This window comes from Chrysochloris asiatica, unplaced genomic scaffold, assembly GCF_000296735.1.
Source record: "Chrysochloris asiatica unplaced genomic scaffold, ChrAsi1.0 scaffold00223, whole genome shotgun sequence".
Taxonomy (NCBI): Eukaryota; Metazoa; Chordata; class Mammalia; order Afrosoricida; family Chrysochloridae; genus Chrysochloris; species Chrysochloris asiatica.
The window spans coordinates 4790203-4803373 of NW_006408741.1; the positions used below are offsets into that span (position 1 = coordinate 4790203).

The window sequence follows — 13171 nt, forward strand, 5'->3', positions numbered from 1 at the left end:
TTCCTCACACACCTAGCCCACCCTTGCTCCCCGCTGCATCACTGATTCTTTCCTGTTTGAACCCCATTTTAACCCAGAAGGTCCCGTGTCCTGTAGTCTGAGAATGAGTCCAAAGTAAGGAAATCATTTAGCTTAGGACTTTTGTTAGCTTTCTCTCTTTAATTAACTGAAGTCACATTTTTAGAAAATTCAAAGTCGGTATGCTCTTCAGCTGCTTCCATAGGGAGTATGTCCTCATGGCCACTTCGAAGTGAGGCAGAAAGGAAACCCTGACACTCAAGTCTCAGTTCTGAACCGAAGGAGGTGCTGCAGCCAGTGTAACAAGACACTTGGTTGCTCAGACCAGGTCAGAAGGGGAGTTACCCCTTAGGCAAGGAGGCCGCTCTCAGCCCGATTGTGGCTACACTGGCTGCCATGGAGTGAGCCCTTGCCCCTCTTCATCTGAAGACAAACGCTTAGTGTATCCTGGGACCCATTACCCCTGGGAATGTGTTCTCTGGAGAAAGGTTCGCCTCCACCAGGGCAGCTCCTGACGCCTGTGGAGCCCCACTGCCTGCCCAGCTGGTATGAAAGTCCAGCCTTAACTGAGCTCACCTGAGTGAGGACTGTGTGCCACTGGGGGGGACTATGTCACCCTCCTGCTTCCCTCCCTCTCCTTGCCTTAAGCCTCCTCTAAACGCTTCCCATCTGCTGAAGTTGGGGATTCTACACTAGATAGGTTTGCCACCCTCTCACTGTCACCATGAGAGTGAAATGTCCACGCCAAGAGCAGGGTTCAGGCCACAGTCAGCTCTGCTGCTCAGGCCGTGCACAGGCCCCGGGGCTCCGCCGCCCTTCTCTCCGGGTGCTGAGGCGACACCACATTCTCCGCAACTCGAGTCTCTGGGCCCGCAAGCGCTTCCGGAGCTTTTCATTTTCCTTCAGGGTGAGGAAGAGTTTCTTTTTCAAGGCATCCAAGTCCAGAAGGGCATAGCTGTGATCAGAGGATCCTGTGGGGGTGGCCAGTGGACTGGAGGCCTCCACGACTTCTGTCCGACCAGGCAAGACCTGAGGGCAGAGGCAGGTGAGAGAGGAACTGCTCAGAGGTAGAAAATCGCAGTGCTCTCAGGCCCTGGGCTCGGGGCAACGCCTCTCGGGGAGGCAGGTCACTAGACTCGACCAAACCATCAGCACGTGGCCGCCCCGCTCATTTCCCCAGGCTCCTGTAATCTCCGTGGAGGGGGCCTCTGTGGGGACCCTCACTTTTGGTGAAGCGCATCATCTCCCACTGCATTCTGTTCAGCATCTTACCTCTTTCCCAGGGGCTCCTGCACTTGTGGGCAACTGCAGCTCTTCCACAGCCTGATCCTTGCTTCTCACTGTGCCATCCACCTCTGCCCCAGGCACTACCTACAGAGCAGGAAAGAGTGAGGCCTGGCTGCGCAGACAACAATTCCTCATCCAGGCACCTCTGTTTCAATGTATCAACAACTACAGACCAGCCACATAGTTTGTGCAGCAACACAAACCACCAGCCACTTCCTACCACACTCTAGACCCGGAACCTCAAGAAATGAGATACAACCCAGACCTGAAACCAAAATAAGCAAGCATGAGGCAGGCCTGCCTTTCCTCTTCCCAGCAGGTAGGGTGCAACTCCCAAGTCAACAAGGAAGGCACAGCAAACCCTTGACTGCTTGCCGCCGCCATCACCTCAGAACAGCACTGCGCAGACTGTAATCCACATCTCTTGCTCCAACAATGTCTGTTCTCCCTCACATACCGGGAAGTAGATAACCAGGCAGGGCGCTGCACCCCGAGGAATGAGGAATCCTACAATCAGGGCCCAGGCCTCTCTTGTCTACAGCATCTGGCTCACCTGAGGCCCAACACAGACACATAGTTACAAACCATCACCTGAAGTTCCACCTCACTGCCCTCTTGGGTTTGCTGTTGCTTCCAACATGTTCTCATATCTGGAGTCACAAGCCTATGAGTAGGTCCTCTGAACCAGGGCCCTACCTAATTCATACATGTTACCATAGGGCCTGACATTCTGCCAGGCACATCACAGGTGCCTCGGTAAATTGTCCAGTGAGTGAACACTACATAGTAGAAAACCAGCCTAACTACCTCAGACGCCACCGACTCAGAATCAGTCAGACAGCTGAGTCCACAGGGTTGTGTCTGCCCAAAACCTAACTTTGGCAGTGCAAGAACTTGTTAGGTGCCCTTGGCTTAATGTGCACAGCAACCCCATGTGACAGACCAGAACTGCCCTGCAGGGTTTACTAGAGTCCTCTTTACAGGAAGACTTCCAGGCCTTTCGCTCACAGCGTTGCTAGGTGGGTTCAAACTGCCGACCTTTCCATTAGCAGCCGAGTACTTCACCGTTACACCACAAGGCATCCTTACTGAAACAACTAAGAAGTATGAATTACAACTGTACCTCCCCGCTGCTCCAAGTTGTTGAACTATAGTCTTTGTGTTGTTGTTAAGTGCCATCAAGTCAGTTCCAATCCAAGGAGACCCTGGGTAGGGTTTCTGAGGAGCAGCAAGTGAGCTTGAACCGCTGACCTTGCAGCTCAAACCAACTTTGCATCTAGCACATTAACCCACAACACCACACCAATAATACCTGTAAGACACATAAATTCTTATTTCGGGCAAAACGTTACCACAAACGTTTCGAAGTGGTTAAGGTGTGCTCCATTTGCTACCAAACAAGCATTGAGCACCTACTTTGTCAGGCACTGTTGTGGATGTTGGGAGTAAAACAGAACTAAACAACTCCCTTGCCCTCATGAGGCTTACATTCTATCTAGTAAGATGGTGAGAAGAAAAAGGGTAGAAGGGCCGGGGTGGAAGGGAGGTGGTCAAGGTCAGGGTCAGCCTTAAAGGAAAGGTGAGGCGGCAGACACTTGTATATGTGGGAGATCATCCAGGTAAAAGGAAGAGCAAGTCCGGAGGCCCCAAGTTGGGCACTGGCATATCTGCTGCTGAAACGGCCACCGTTCCTCCTGGCAGGCTGTCACTTGTACTGCTTTCCACTCTTCCACTCACAGCTCCCAAAATGTTCACCTGGTGCAAGTGGGAACACACGTGGTGGTGGTGGTTATGTGTTGTGGAGTCGGTTCTGACTGACAGCGATCCTGCACAGGGTTTCCGAGGCTGTAAATCTTCATGGGAGCAGAAAGCCTCATCTCTCCTGCAGAACCGCTGGTAGTTTCAAAGTGCTGATCTTGGGGTTCGCAACCCAACTCATAACCACTACGCTACCAGAGCAAAGGCTGGGTTCAGGCCAATCCAGAGGAACCATGGAAGAAAAGTGTGACCCAACACTTCTACACATTTAACCATTTAAAAACCGAAGCACAGTTCTCTGACACACATGGGGTCGCCATGAGTTGGAATCAACTCATGGACAAATGGAAGATAGAATACACCCTTTGGTTCCAGAACAGCATGTTCTTCAAGCTGCAAATGGGGACGCCAGGCGTGGACCTGCACTCTCCCTTCCTGATCTCTCTCCGAAGCTAGGCCTATACATCTGCCCCCCGACACATTTCTACCTCAAAAGTCCACTGGCCAAACTCATTGTGCACAAGACCAAACTCCCTGGAATGAGGAAACTACATTTTCCAGATGTTCAATGAGCTCTGCTCTCTCCCACCACCACCTACCTTCCCATTCCTCCTCCCTGCACCTCACCTGCAGCCCAGGTCGCCAGCGTTGCCAGATAGTCTACAGTGGTCCTCCTGTTTCCTCATGCATTTGAATGGGCTAGGTGAGATATATATACACATGTATATGTCTTAGCTATCCATGCTGTAACTTAGTGCCATCCGGGGATGGCACTTTAGGATCAGCACTGGACTTCTAACCACAAGATCAGCAGTTCAAACTCACCAGCTGCTCCTCAGAAACCCTATACAGGATTGCTGAGTCAAAACCGATCTGATGGCATTTGACAATGATGATATTAGTGATTAAATGCAAAAGTGGCATATGCCTTTTTAGCAAAATGAGATGAACTGTATTATAAAAATTTTAGTGGATATGGGGTACTGATTTGCACTGTACACTACATTTTCTATAAAAAAATAAAATAAAAAAAAATTCCACAATAAGGAAGTGAGGCCGTGAATTTAATAGTCTGTACTTCTGCCAAAATAGCACCTTGACTTTCACCAATTATGCTTCAAATGGCTCAGACTGGAATCTTGGTATTTGTTTAGAAATAAATGCTATAATTATAAATGAATGAAAAGATGCAGTAGAACAAAATTTAATGATCAGAAAACATACAACAATTTGAGTTTTTAGATCAAAGTTTCTAACATATTATAAAAACATTTGTTTCTAGTCTCACAAATTCTTCAATGATTTTTGTCATAAACTGCTGAACAACATCTACTTTTATATATAATAAGGAGAATGGATCCACTCTTTCATTTTAGTTGTTTTTCACCCCCTAAAAAATAGCTTGTTTACCAGGGGGCTTCAAAAAATTCATGAAAAAAATATCACTATTTTTCCGTGAACTTTTTGAAGTCCCATGTATTATCTATTACATGTCGAGATTCTAAACAATCCCTCACACCCTTTCTGGGAGAAACCTGAGACTTTCAATTTACCATTTCTTGCATCACAGGCTCTTCCAATGTGAATAGCATATTTTGGGGGTGGGGTTATTGTGGTTTGGGTGAAAGTTAACAGTATTTTCGTTTTCCACTCAATTTCAACAGGCTTTGTTTCATGACTTGAGTTCTGTGACTAGCGACCCCTTCAGTGTAATAGCACTCTTCACTCTTCCTCCCTGGGGCTCCATTTCCATCTGTCTTCTCTCCTACCCCTTCCTGCCTTCTGAACTTTGTTTCTGGGTAAATGCTGCCCTTTTGATCTTGAGTACAGACCTCCCTAGATCATTAGATCCTTTATGTTACTGTTAAGTGCTGATGAATTGGTTCTATCATAGTGACCCTATTTAGGGTTTCTGAAGGCTGTAAATCTTTATGAGAGCAGAAAGCCCCATCTTTCACCCACGGAGCAGTTGGTGGGTTTGAACTGCCAACCTTGCAGTCCAATGTTTCTCCTACAGTGCGGCAGCGCTCCCAGATTCCCATTATAGGACTGTCTATTGTTTGGCGAATCCTTGGTGGTGAGTTGGGTTCCAGGCTTGAGGAGTACTTCAAGGGCCACAGTTTCGGGATGTCCACTAATCTCTTATCAAACCAGGAAATTTAGTCTTTTGTTTTTTTAAATTTTTGCTCTACAGTTTTTTTCTCTCTCCTCTGCCCAGGATTCTACTGTGATTGTGATCAAAACTGTGTGTAGTGGTAGCTAGGTACCAGGTAGTTCTGGTCTCCAAGTAGTGGGCTAATCCTCCTCAGGGCAGCATCGCTTACCCACTTCCTCTGTGTCTCGTCTTATTCCTCCTCCTTTCCCCACCCTTCTGCATTTTGCCCTTAAATAAATGCTGCCCTTTTGATCTCAAATGACTGACAGTTCTGTGGTAGTGTACCTCATTAGTAGTGGTGCCCGCCCCTCCATATGCCTATCTCTTGCCTGGCTGAAAATAGAGCCACATGGATGAGTTCAGCTCCAGATCTGAAGGGTAAACTAAGGCCATAGTCTTAGGGTTCCACCAGTCTGTCTTCTTTATGATTCCGAGTTTTGTTCCACATTTTCTCCCACTCTATCTAGCACCTTCTAATGTGATCCCTTTCAGAGCAGTTGGGTAGTGGTAGCCAGTCCCGACCAGCAATTCTGATTTCAGGGGCATGGAGCCTGGGGTCCATGTGGTCCATTAGTCCATTGGACTCATTGTTTCTGAGGGTCTTGAATTTTCATCACTTTTCTTTCTTTCACACAAGGAGAAACCAATAGCTGCACCTTAGATGGCCGCTTGTGAGCTTTTAAGATCCTAGTCAATATTCACCAAAGTCTTTGTGGACTGTTATGCCAGTTGACCATGGAGTCCACTGAGATGATGGCCTGAGCCCCCAGGACCAGCAAATTATTACCTCAAGGTGTTTAACAATGTCTCATTAGTTTTCATAACTTTGCCCTGTTCACTCCACCACATTCCTCGATATGTTTGTACCCATGAACAAATACCTCGTCACCCCTTTATTTAATTGTGGGTATACTCCCACGCTCCTTCTGACACCCATTCAGACTGTGTATCTATCCATGTATCTACCTGTGGATTTTCTTCACTCTTCTTCCTTCTGGACAAGGAAAAACTAATACTTACATCTTAGATGTCAAATCAGGTCTTTCTTGAATCACCATTGTAGTGATTTTTGTTTTTGTTTTTTGTTAGGGATGTTTTTGAGTTTTGTTAGGGATGAAAATGAACATTCTCTTGTGCAGCTTGTGAGCATTAAAGTTAGGAATGTGCATAAAACAATTTCAACATTGAGAAATACACATTGTATTTTATCTTCTATTATGGAGCCACAAATGCCTACACAGTAAAGGTGGTTTTTCCAGAATCTATAAATTTAGCTATCATGTAAAAATGAAATTGTTGCACTTCTCCATAGGGTCTGTATTGAAGTCACTGGGACAAGCCTGCAGTCTTCATCAAGTGTTATGTAGCCACACTGGGTAAGAAGGAAAATCCATTTAAAAGAACTTCTTCCCTTTTCACCTTCTTTTCATTCAAGTGTGTCACTGATGGTGGAGTAGGTGGTTACACAGAAGTGATCTCTGGCACTCAATACTTCTGGAGCGTTTCCGTCATTTACTTGTCTCTTTCCAATGTTTCTGTGACAGAAAACTTTGTGATAATCAGTCTTTGGCAATACTTGTTCTGTTGTGTTTTCAAAATTTTTCAAAATCATCTCTTAAATTATGGAACTGTCCTGTTAATTACTAGGAGAGATCTGTGCGTGCTTTGAAATTTACTTCTGAATCTTGGAAAGCTTGAGTCATCCAATGAAAATGCTGTTAATATTTTGTTCCACATAACCAACATAAATGTTTATTTTATTTATTTATTTATTTATTTTGGGTGATGTTTTCAACTTCTCTTTCAGCGTCTTCTTTTTGTATCTAATCTTAAGCAATATTTTCTAAGGCATCTAGAGTCTGAGTGTAGGATTCCATGTGCTTCTCAGTGTGTATTAGAAAAAGGCCTAAATATGTTTTAAGTACTTCCCATCAGTGAGTGTTGTTTTTAGGTGCCACTGAGTCACTTCCAACTCACAGTGACCCTGTGTTCAACAGAGCACAACACTGCCTAGTCCTGTACCACTCTTAGAATTGTTGCTATGTGGACGCCCATCGCTGCAGCCACTGTGTCAATCCATTACTCACTAAGGGTCTTCCTCGTTTTCGTTGACCCTCTGCTTTCCTAAGCATGATGCCCTTCTTCAGGTTCTGGTCCCTACTGACAACATGGCCAAAGTACATGGGAGAAACCTGGCTTCTACAGAGCCACACAGTCTTCACTATACAGCCTGGTACCTCTAGGACACCCAGCGAAAGTAAACGCCTCCAGGAACGAGCTCTTAGAGCATTCACCCGTCAGCTGCTTCAGCAGCAGCTTCTTGTGGCTACTGCTGCTCTGACTAGTCCTTGGCCTTGACTTGCCCTGAAAATGCCTCCCATTCCTCCTTTCCCAATCCCACCCCCAGACCCCCAGAGCTGAGAGAATGTACACACACAGGTGCTGAGGAGATGAATGGACAATGGGGGTTCCTACCTGCATGGACTCCTGGAAGGCAAACACTGTGGGTACGGCATTGTGCTTCAGGTTTTTGCGGTTCCCAAAGGCACTGAAGCACTCGGGCCGGAAGTGCTCTGAGCAGATGACAGTGTGCTGCTTGGGCTTGAAGTTGCCGCGACCGATGTTCAGCACCCATTCCTTCAGCAGTTCTGGGCGACTGAACGGGAACCTAAGGGACAAAGAAAGGAGATGGCGGGGTGTACATTATCACAGAGTATTCATAGTGGACAATTTTAGAAAAGATGCAGCCCCGATTCCTGGAGGGTTATGCATCCCTAGAAGAAAATTGGTGGCCAGGAATGTGGCCAAGAGCCTAAGGGAACGGTGTTTTCGTTGTGACACTTGCAAGTGGGCCTTCACCCACTCACACAAGAGCCTGTTTGTTGTGTCACACCCTAAGTGTGGTGCTGAGGATGTGGGAATAACAAAGTCTTTGCCTTCATGGGCCTCCATTCAAGAAAGGGGAGACAGATGCTAGATCACACAGATGTAGACAGTGTCAGATGGTAGTAACTAGTGCCAGGAAGTACCAGGCTGGTCAGGGAAGGCCACTGTTCAGAGAACATTTGGGCAGAGACTAAGGGAGTGGGCAGCAAGCCAGCAGAGCAAAGCCACACCAAGAGCACAGTGTGACAAGAGGCCACCAGGGAGAGTGGGTGGGAGCACTAGGGGACAGCTGAGAGAGCAAAGGCAGCAGAGAGTGGGGGCCTCAGGGAAAGGGGATCTTAGAGGTCAGCAGTTAAGGTGGGAATCTGAGGACAGATCTGGGGGGATTTTGAAGGCAGGACAATGAGGTTTGCTGATGGCTGTGAAGCAGACATCCAGGAAGAACTGGAAGAAAGGCGTATCATGTATAGAGATGGGAAGGGCAGGTTTGAGGGGTGAATTTGTTCTTGGGTGCTCGATGTTAAATTTGAGGGGCTATTTAGATGTCTGTGTACTGACGGTAAGTGGGCAGGTGGATACCGTATCTGGAGATACCAACATGGGATGTCCCTGTATTAACAGTGGTAGGGTCAGCCTGGGTGGCACCTCTGTTCTGGGGAGCAAGTGTGGATGGGGGTGGTGGATCCCAGGGCCATGCCTCACACCCTGAGGCACACCAACGTTTAGCAAGTGAGAAGGACTTGCCAAGGGCACTGAGCAGGAGCACCTGTGACAAGGAAGAGGCCAGGTGTGGTGACCTAAAGTCAAGTGGAAAGTTTTCAAAGGGTCATTGATCAGTTGTGCCAACTGCTGCAGAGGTCAGTGATGGTGAGCAGTGAGGACTAGCCAGTGGAGTTAAAAGAAGGGCCACTGGTATCCTTGACAGAGCCAGTCTGTGTGAGGGGTGGGACAAACGTCTGGTTGGAAGGGGTTTAAGAGAATAGGAGGGAAGTCCACTCCCAGGGACATACCCAACATAATGCACAGACAGAGCACCATCAGACAGGGCCAAACAATCAACAGCAGCAGATGTGTAATGCCAAAAAAGCAGAGGCCACCCAAATGCCCTTCACTTGTAGAGCAGGTAAACCAATACTGGATTAGGCATTCACTGGAACACTACACAGCAACAAAAATGAATGACCTGCTGTGTACAAGGAAGACTCAGGTGAGCAACTGCAGAGGCCAGAACAAAGACACATGATGACTGCAGCTTTGTAAAGTTCTAAACAGGAAGAACAAAGCCACTCTGATAGAAGCAGCACACACGTTACCTGGGGGAGGGGAGAAAGAGGCACAGCCTAGAGGTTCTCCTGGGGGTTCACCTTGTGAATACTCACTGGGCTGTGTACTTGCTGAGATGTATGCATGTTTCTGGATGGATGGGGTATGCCAATAAAAACATTTCTCTTAAAAAGATGGGGATTTGGGGTGCGAAGGGAGTAATACACAAGAAGGGGGAGGGGCATGGAAGAACAAGGCGGAGGGGAAAACAATTAGGCAGGTTTGCATGGGCTAAGCAGGACAGAGGTAAAGAATGATGTATGCACAACCTTGGGACAACAGGGTTCTGGGATACAGGGATTGAGACATGGTTGGAATGGGCAAAAGGGGGGAAATAATGTTAAGATGCTTGGCTGTCTTTTGAATCTTGGTTTCCCTGGCATACCACTATAAAATAAACACTTGAGTGGGAGAGAAAGGAATAGCCAGAAATATCACCATAGAAAGCTTGTAAGTCCGTCTTCTGCCTGTAACTGATTGGAATACCTAAAATGGGGCTACAACATGCCCAGTGAGGGAGGCTTCCTGGGGTAGCCTCTGTATTACATAAGATTATATAGGTGGAATCCTGAACCTTACCCAAAATCTTCTAAGGTGGGAAATCTCCACTTGAAAGGACAAGCAGACCAACCTGGAGCGACTAGAAGAACAGAAGATACTTCTTGAAAGAAAGACCGACAGGAAAAATACAAAACAATAAAGGCAGTCTGACTGATTGCTACAAGAACAAGCAAGTTGCTCGCCCAGGAGACATCCAGGCAAGTGGTCAGGTCCCCTCAGGGCAAACCCCCTTACAAGACTAAGACTCAGTGGGAATACACGAGCAGACATGCACTCTGATTAGTGACCACATTTGTCACCAATAAGGGGAAGTGAGGGAAAAACAGCAATGAAGCTGCGAGCTAAGCCCTACAACGTTCAATAGATTCCTGTGAACCCGGGTGGAGACCTGGTTGGCTAGCAGTGTGGCAAGACCTGGGGACTCGTGGGACCAGAGTCAGTAACATAGGCACAGAGAACTAGAGTGAAGAGTGAAACGTACAGCTGATAAGAGAGGGCATATGCATAAGAACACCCACACTTGCAGATAATACCCACTCAACCTGGCTTCAATGACTGGATGATCAGAGCTCAACTAGAAGAAGAAAAAAGAGAGGAAAAAAAAAAGAGTAATCTAATACAATTTGATGAACTTGACCTACACTTATGGATGCAGTAGCTCAAAAGAGGGAACAAATCTTTATAGTGAGGATGATTCCCACCCCCTCCATACACAGAGTAGACAGGGATGGGCAATTTGGACACTGGCCCCCCAAAATGGGGGGGGCTACAAAGGCAAGAAGTGACTGGCTTACAAGCTTTCAAAAGGGAGCCTAGATTCAGAGGGCGTGGAGGAAGGTAGAATCTCCACTGAGTAGTATCCAATCTGTCTGGGCGTGGCTGGTGAAGGGAGATGGGGATAGGTCCCTTGTGGTACAATGGCAAATAATTGTTATCAGGACTGACTGTGAGGGTTGGAAATGTCAAGGTGGACGTTTTGTAGCAAAAGGAAGGGAGTGATTGACTTTGCAGCCCGTGAGTGGAGGTCCCTGGAACCATCAAGGTAAATTAACAGAGTGTGGGACCCTACCCAGAGAAATAGTGATGCCAGAGATGGAGGTAGAGATGATGACATGGACAGATGGAGTGACTGGGGACTTTAGACCCAGAGAGGGAAAGGGGCTGTGTGCTGATGACTGGGGGGCAGGCTTGTAGTGTATACCCTTTGGTTGGGTGATGATGCATAGAAGGGATTGTAACCATGGCAATGAAACGATATAAAACAGGATGAATGTAAAGCTAATGTTCTCCCATGAAACTATCACATAATTCACAATAAAACATTAAAAAAAAAAAAAAAAGACAGGGATAATAGGAGAGGAAGTGGAGGCTGTAAGCCCTGTGAGTTGTGCTCTTTGATGGTTATGTGCCGTGGAGTCAGTTCTGAACCATAGCGACCCTGTACAGGGTTTCCAAGGCTGTAAATCTTTACAGGAGCAGAAAGCCTCATCTTTCTCCCGTGAAACAGCTGATAGTTTTGAACTGCTGACCTTGCGGTTCGCAGCCCAATGAGTAACCACTACGCTACCAGAGCTCCTTAGGGGACAAAAAATTTGGTGTGTGGCTGGATCCTTGTAGAAAGTGTACAAACACTCAATCCACACCAGTGAAGAAATCCATTCACTCAGCCCAAGACCACATTCCACAGCTGTCCTGGGAGTACAAGAACAAATCCGCACAAGTACAAGAACAGAAGCATGCTTCCTGGACCCTGCTAAATTCCCCACTCTCCTGACACATCCCACCTATCCTTCAGGAAACACAGGGAGATGGCCTAGCCAAGCGCCCAATACATAGCAAGACGTGACAAACCATGACTCTCATTTATATTCATTCAATGAGCAAATGCATACTGAATATCTACTAGATCCCAGACCACTGATGTGAATAGAATAGTTCTTATGACTTGGAGGGACATGTTGTTGTTAAGTGCTGGGAAGTCCCTTTGTACTTATAGGGTTTCTGAGGAGCAGCTGGTGAGTTTGAACCACCAGCCTTGTGGTTCCAAGTCTAGTGCTAATCCCACAGGCCACACCAGGTGTCCAGGAGGGACATGTTATATGGAGGAAAACCAACAGGCAATAAACAAGAGCTTTGAAGAGATTCTTCTGGGTTCAATCACTACCCACCAAGCAAAACCAAAATGGACCTAATTTACAAAGTGTTGTACTGTAATGGGAAAAACTATGCCCTGCTAGAAACCTAATCTCCCATGTAGAACAGGAAGGCAGTATGCACACTGCCTAACAACCACAAGTCGCAAACAAGCAGAGTGGGAAACAACTGCTGGCTCAAGATGGAAGGACACACTGCTGGGAACATGGCACTCACTCTCCACATTGCCCCCAATCATCAAACTCCCCATCAGGCTCCTGAAAAGGTGCACTTTGCATCTTTCAGGTCTTCCTCCAGTTCGGGTTACCAATCCCACATTTTACAACTTCTAGTCTATTCCATGTCACCAATGACCCAGCTGGTTCCAACCAGTTCAAAACCCTAATATACACAGAAAATAATTTCGGATGGTAGGAAGCACTAGGAGAAAAATTCAAGAGGATTGGTAACTAAATACGCAGCTCTGGTGTAGGATAAGCACTGGACCGAGAGGTTGGTTTGAACTGCAAGGTTGGCGGTTCAAACTCACCAGGTACTCCTCGGAAATCCTATATAGGGTCGCTTGGTGTTGGAATCGACTCGATGGCACCTGACAACAGGGAGACAGCCTCCTAGGGGAGCTGATACCTGGACGCTATGGCCTAGGGCCCAGCGCCAAGTCCTACCCCCCCCTCCAGGAAGCCCTCTGGTAGTCAGGCTTTGGAAGCTGCAAGGCAGCGTACAGATTACTTAACCTCTCATTTCTTGGCTGGCAGAGGAAAGGTGGCGCTGGTCCTCCTGCACCCAAGGCCCAGAACCCCAGCCTGCCCTGCCCCCTCCTCACAAAGCGCACGCAGGTGAATTGCCAGACTGGACCAATAGCAGCCCCGTCGTTTCCTCCCGGCCCAGATGAAGCAGATGGTTCCCAGGGTCCTGGACCCGGGCCTCCTGCGCCTCCTGGTTCCCCGCCTCTCACCGATGGAAGGTGAGCTGCTTCCTGCGGTTGCTGTAGCGGTTGCAGCACTGACGGGCCGCGCACGACTTCGGCAT

At 47.5% G+C, this 13171-nt stretch overlaps 1 protein-coding gene across 1 annotated transcript; it reads right to left on the reverse strand.

Annotated features, from left to right (window-relative positions):
- Positions 1 to 786: 786 nt before the first annotated feature.
- THAP3 (THAP domain containing, apoptosis associated protein 3) lies at positions 787 to 13171 on the reverse strand. The gene is made up of 4 exons (XM_006873122.1): positions 13098 to 13171; positions 7694 to 7886; positions 1291 to 1389; positions 787 to 1047 (listed from the first exon to the last, which is right to left on the reverse strand). The coding sequence occupies exons 1-4, from the start codon at positions 13169 to 13171 to the stop codon at positions 787 to 789; spliced, it is 627 nt and encodes a 208-aa protein (XP_006873184.1).

Coding starts and splice junctions, on each gene's coding strand:
- THAP3 (XM_006873122.1), bottom strand. CDS start 13,171: ATGCCGAAGTCGTGCGCGGCCCGTCAGTGCTGCAACCGCTACAGCAAC. Junction 1,390..7,693: donor CCTTCCAGGAGTCCATGCAG/GTAGGAACCCCC, acceptor CCTGCTCTGTAG/GTAGTGCCTGGGGCAGAGGT. Junction 1,048..1,290: donor CAGGAGCCCCTGGGAAAGAG/GTAAGATGCTGA, acceptor CTCTGCCCTCAG/GTCTTGCCTGGTCGGACAGA.